The sequence below is a fragment of the Cyclopterus lumpus genome, chromosome 13 (genome assembly GCF_009769545.1).
Source record: "Cyclopterus lumpus isolate fCycLum1 chromosome 13, fCycLum1.pri, whole genome shotgun sequence".
Lineage (NCBI taxonomy): Eukaryota > Metazoa > Chordata > Actinopteri > Perciformes > Cyclopteridae > Cyclopterus > Cyclopterus lumpus.
This window is the reverse complement of record NC_046978.1, coordinates 16,254,919-16,260,544: the sequence shown is the minus strand read 5'-3', so window position 1 is coordinate 16,260,544 and position 5,626 is coordinate 16,254,919. Positions and strand designations below refer to the sequence as shown.

The following is a 5,626-nucleotide window of genomic DNA, read 5'->3' as shown; positions in this document are numbered from 1 at the left end:
ACAAAAAGAGAAAAAAACGGTCACAGTTTTCGGGGTCATGAACTTTGTATAATATAGGCCTAAGCAGCGGGATACAAAATAGAGCACGACTGAAATAGAAGTTGTAATTTCTTGTTTTTTGTAGCGTGTTTAGGTGGTGGAAGGGTGGGGTTCACCGCAATGGACACACTTTTAGACTGAAAACGCCATTTGACCCAGTTTTGGAACCATGTGTTAGTCGAGTAGAAATCTTGTGTTTACAGCTAAACTTTTTTTTTTGTTCACGTTTCAGCTCATTTGCTTGGAAACAACCCCAGCATCTCTGACTGTCCTCTTAGGTACAATAACATGTGTACATATTATTATATGAAAGGATGTAAAGTACTGAGAACTTATAATGTGAACATCAATTGCATATTTTCTTTACAAATATTGTGTACTTTTCTTCCTGGTTGTTTGCCCTCAGATGTGCATTCAATACTGAGTACCATTTAATAACCTACACATTTTAGTAACTTTATATATGTTGTAAATCCATATACTGTATGTATAAAGAGGATGTGTGCTATTAAACTGGACATTGAGATGTCATTTTTGTCCATAAATCTGACAACACGGTTGCTTCATCTTTGATCTTTAATGAAGTCGTGAAAGATTGTTCTTTAGTCCCAATGTAAAAAATAGTATATTAAATATACTTCACTTGAGTAAAAGGACATTATTAACAAAAATGTACTCCAAGAGTAAATGTGCTCAATATGCAGAATGCAAAATGCACCCTCCCTGTCCGTGTTGCATTGTTTTCTAGTATATTATTATTTTCCAAGATTAGCATATGAGCAGCAATTCAATCATGTTGCTGGTCATCATAGATTTTGAAAATGTTAATCTGCATGTGGTGGTGTAAAACGTGCAATATTAAACTCTGAAATGTAATAAAGTTCACGCATTAAGAATTATATTTCAGTAAGTACAACGGTAAACCACCCATCTTCCATCACTACACCAGGTTCATACAATTATTTTTCTATTTGCAAGCAATAAAGCTTAGATTTGTTACTCGACAACACATCTATACATGTAGTCAGGAAGGAGCAAATGAGCAGTTTCTGTCCACGCAGTCAGTGAAATGCACTCGCTCACGTTGACCCACCACACTGGACTATGATCACTGTACATCAAAAGGTTATCAGAAAGTACATAACACTGAAAACAACAACGTGTTGCCAGTTTGTGGGTGTGTGTTCCTGTATTTCCACCAAACATCAGATTTAACACGGACAAACTAATTAAAAATCAGTGGCATTTAATTGGGACGCTCAGTGTTTGACGTTGGCTCTTATATTACTGTTTACTGTATATTACTCTTGACTAGTTTAGTGCACTGTGCGCATGTGACAGATTATACAGACGCGTCGGAAGGTAAATCGTAAAGGGTGGGATGAAAAAAAGGGCATCTCGTTAAAAGAAATGGTGACAACAGAAGAAAACAATTAAACAGATGTTTCATGAGTGAAGTTAAAGTGATCATACTGTCTCCTCCCACGTGTTATCAGAGCGGCCACTATTTGCTCCCCCCTTCTTGTGTTAACACTCATTCAGCTCACATCAGAACAAAATGCACCTCCGCCTGCCCGAGGAGAGTGGACTAAGAAGATTTATTTTTCTAAATATGTCTCTTATTGATTTTTGCATTGTGCTGCTGGGTTGTTTAGCACTTAGTCGTGCAGCACCTACCATCACTCCAACAGTATCACCAGAGGACCAAAACCTGGCGGAGGTAATGCAATATATAACCTGCATAAATATTAGTAATAAGAAGCGTCTGGCCTGAGCAGGTGATTACAGGGGAACGTCTTGCTGGTGATTAGAGAGACAAGACATGTTGCAAGAAGTCTTTAGATTTCTGTATAGAAAGGAAATAAGCTCTGCCATAGTCAGGTGAAATGAACTATGAATGTCTTGCAATATAATCCTCTTCTTCTGTTATCAGGGATACCTCTCTCAGTTCTACGCGGATGTTGGGGTGACAAACTCCTCGGTGCATAGAATGGTTAAGACCTCCTTCAGACAGGATCTACAGACCATGCAGGCTTTCTTTGGCCTCGAGGTAATTGAGTCTAGGTCTGCACTCTTTGTGAACAAAGAAATCTTGACTGCTTATAACTGACATTGACGGATTGATCGTGTGGCGAATGGCCAAATGTTCCCCAGTTTTTTCAAACCTCACCTTTCAAAACCTCTACGACGTTGTCACCTCATGTCATCGTCTGACTGTCAGGTGACCGGTGTGTTGGATAATGAGACTGTGGAGGCGATGAAGGCCCCGAGGTGCGGCGTGTCAGACATCAGCCGATACGGACACTTCGATGGGAAACCCAGATGGAAGAAAAGGCTGCTTACATACAGGTAGCTGGGGCATGCTGTTACTGTCAATACGTATGTCACTCAGAACATATTTTTGGTGGTTGAATACATAAGCACAGATGATGTTGATTAGAACAACACGCTGTATTCAACAGGATCACTCAGTACACTCAAGATCTGACCCAGAGTCAGGTGGATGCCATCATTGCTCAGGCCTTCCAGCTCTACAGCGACGTCATCCCTCTGGATTTCAAACAGGTCAACAGCGGTACTGCGGACATCATGATCCTCTTCAAGGGTGGATGTGAGTCTGGGTCGAATAAGAGCTTCATTAACCTTCATTAAACCTTTTCTCTGAATGGAATTATAGACTTACACTGTGATACTGCAGATTACATGGTCTTATTTGTGCTATTGCAGATCACGGGGACTTTTACCCTTTTGATGGGGCGGGTGGAGTCTTGGCTCATGCCAACTCTCCCGGATGGGGTCAGGGAGGGGACACACACTTTGATGATGATGAAAGGTGGACTTTTACCCAAAGAGGTAAAGTGTATAATCTGGGCTTTTTTTTTTTCCCACAGAGGTAAATCATCTCTCTCATCTTAAATCCCTGTATTCAAAGTTTAGTTAGTCTATAAACGGTTTGGTGTCAGGACAAATAATAATAACCTATTCTGCAAGATTTCTATTAAAACTGGATTTTTTTTAAAACTTCCTTATAGAACAGAGACCGTGTATGAAATGAAACCGTTCTGACATTGTAATCTGCTGTCTTGAGGTGTGAATCTGCTGCTGGTGGCGGCCCATGAGTTTGGCCACGCTTTGGGCCTGGATCACTCCCGGGACAGAGGTGCATTAATGTATCCCACTTATCGATACGTCAACACAAACGGATACAGGCTGCCAGACGATGACAAGCATGGGGTTCAAGCCCTTTATGGTGAGCAAAAACATCAGATGCCACACATTCTTTGACATTAAAATTGGATTAAGATGAGGCTATTTATTAAATATTTTCAGTCTGGAGATTGCGAAAATTAAGGTCAAACCAAATATTTTTTTTACTTTGACTTTATCTGAGCAACATTACAAAATCTTCTATTCAACCAGTAAACATGTGCCAATGACAATGTATTGTGCTTGAGATTAAAATGTTAAATTTTCATTTCAAAGGAATAAAACTGCATTAGAATTAAACTGGATCTATTTTATATTCATTGTGGTTTGTGAGTCAGAAGAGCTTTAAACATGTGATTAAGGCCCGAGAACAATTACATGTTACTAAAAGTGCATCTTTTTGTTATTTATGTCGATAGTCGTTTGCTTTATGATGATTATAGGATTTGTGAATTGTGATTCTATCGCTCAGGCAGCCGTACAACCGTGCCCACGACAGCACCAAAACCTGAACCACCTCCTGGCCCAGACCCTGGACCAGAACCAGAAGAACCAACAGAGGATCCAAACCCAGACCCTCTGCCCAACCCACGAGGTGAGCAGTGCAGCCGCGGTCTGGTGTTCGACGCCGCTACCTCCATCAGGCGAGACCTGTTCTTCTTCAAAAACGGGTAAGTTTTGATTTTATAACAATCATCTTGTTTGAGTGGCACATGTATACGTAATTACATCTTTTACCATTTTAATTTTAATATCCTTACCAGATACTATTGGAGGAAGAGTACGACTGCCACAGGAATCCGTTTCACGAAAGTGAACACAAAATGGTCACAAATCAACTACGTCGATGCTGCCTTTGAAGTGCCATCCAAGGATGTGGTGTATCTTTTTGAAGGTAATGTTCATCATGGTTCCGTTAGGTTTGAATAATGAATATACTCAATTTAATTAGGACTGTGAAGGTGTAGGTAACGACACGATAGACCGTAATAACCTCCAAATGTTTCTCTGCAGGTCGTCAATACTGGGGCATAAGGGCTTATGCAAAAACAGTCATTTCAGGTTTTCCAAAGTCTCTCACCAACCTCGGCCTCCCCTCTTCAGTCAGTAAGGTGGATGCAGCCGTCTATGTGCCAACTACCAGAAAAACATTAATTTTTGTGAACAACCAGTATTGGAGGCGAGTGTCATGATCAAGTTTTTTTTTGTTTTGTTAACGGTGCATGTGGTCTTTAGTAGATCAAATGAATCCAAACACAGATCATATAGATATTTATCGAGTACAGCTACATACCTTCAAAGCATTTTTTTAAACCGTCTAATTTGTCCTCTCTCGCAGCTATGACCAGGGCAGAAACCAAATGGACGTTGGATATCCACGATACATCACTCAGGATTTCCCTGGCATCGGCTCCAAAGTAGATGCGGCCTTTGAGAACTATGGTGGGAAATGTCGTGCACGCGACTCATTCACCCCATTTCAAGAAAACAGAAAAACGATCATCATCATATTCAGTATTTTTTTTATATCAGAAGAATAGTTTGAATGTTTTGCTTATTTGCCTTCCTGCCAAGAGTTAGACATGAAGACTGTTACCACTCATCTGTCAAACAGGACGTTTGTCCAATAGATGTGAAGCTACAGCCAGGAGGTTAGCTTAGCCTAGCGTAAAGCCTGGACGCTGCTACCCTGGTTCTGTCCAAGTCATAAGGGAGTTATGTGGTTGACTATTCCTTGGCCCTGCATCTAATTATTCCTTTAGCAACTGATCAAATAAAAAATGCGTCATATAAAGAAAGTTTAGTAGTCACAAACCCGAAGAGTATTTGGAGTTGTTGGAGACCAAAAGAGAGCTTAAAGTTAAAATATAAAATGATGGACTTACAATTGTAAGGTTGATGGAAACACGTCTCGAAATGAATGCTGATGTGACTCTGTATCTACTGGATGTGTTAATGGGTAAGCATATAACATCAATACTTGCATATAACTTGAATCTTCCCTCCCACAGGGTACCTATATTTCTCAGATGGCCCCAGACAGAGTGAGTACTACCTGCCGTACAGGAGAGTGATGCGTGTACTGCTCAACTACGGCTGGCTCAACTGTTACTGAGAACTCACGGACACGACTACTCAACCTTCTCGGTCCAAGATGTCTCTGCAGTTTAAAAGAAATGTAATAAATAAAAGTATTATCGTTTGCTTTGATGTGGGACAGCAGTTCTCAGAGACAGCCGGACAGGCGTACAGCAAATAACAGGATCACAACATGGCAACGGTTTAGCGAGTGATAACCGTTCGATCAATTCTATAAATAATCCTTGACCTGCTTTAAAATGTTTCTGTTTCATGTTTTTCTATGGGGAAATTGCAAAGA

The 5,626-nt window shown here is 40.4% G+C and overlaps 1 protein-coding gene across 1 annotated transcript; it reads left to right on the top strand.

The window, feature by feature from the left end:
• Nucleotides 1-1,651: 1,651 nt before the first annotated feature.
• LOC117741496 (collagenase 3-like) lies at nt 1,652-5,362 on the top strand. The gene is made up of 11 exons (XM_034548573.1): nt 1,652-1,759; nt 1,973-2,089; nt 2,261-2,388; nt 2,502-2,650; nt 2,767-2,892; nt 3,128-3,289; nt 3,719-3,917; nt 4,011-4,141; nt 4,261-4,426; nt 4,586-4,689; nt 5,259-5,362. The coding sequence occupies exons 1-11, from the start codon at nt 1,652-1,654 to the stop codon at nt 5,360-5,362; spliced, it is 1,494 nt and encodes a 497-aa protein (XP_034404464.1).
• The last annotated feature ends 264 nt before the right edge of the window (nt 5,363-5,626 follow it).

Excerpts from the sequence above, each read along its gene's own strand:
- LOC117741496 (XM_034548573.1), top strand. The coding sequence starts at position 1,652 with ATGTCTCTTATTGATTTTTGCATTGTGCTGCTGGGTTGTTTAGCACTT. Across the intron at positions 2,090-2,260 it reads AGGCTTTCTTTGGCCTCGAG|GTGACCGGTGTGTTGGATAA; the intron begins GTAATTGAGTCT and ends TCTGACTGTCAG. Across the intron at positions 4,142-4,260 it reads TGTGGTGTATCTTTTTGAAG|GTCGTCAATACTGGGGCATA; the intron begins GTAATGTTCATC and ends GTTTCTCTGCAG.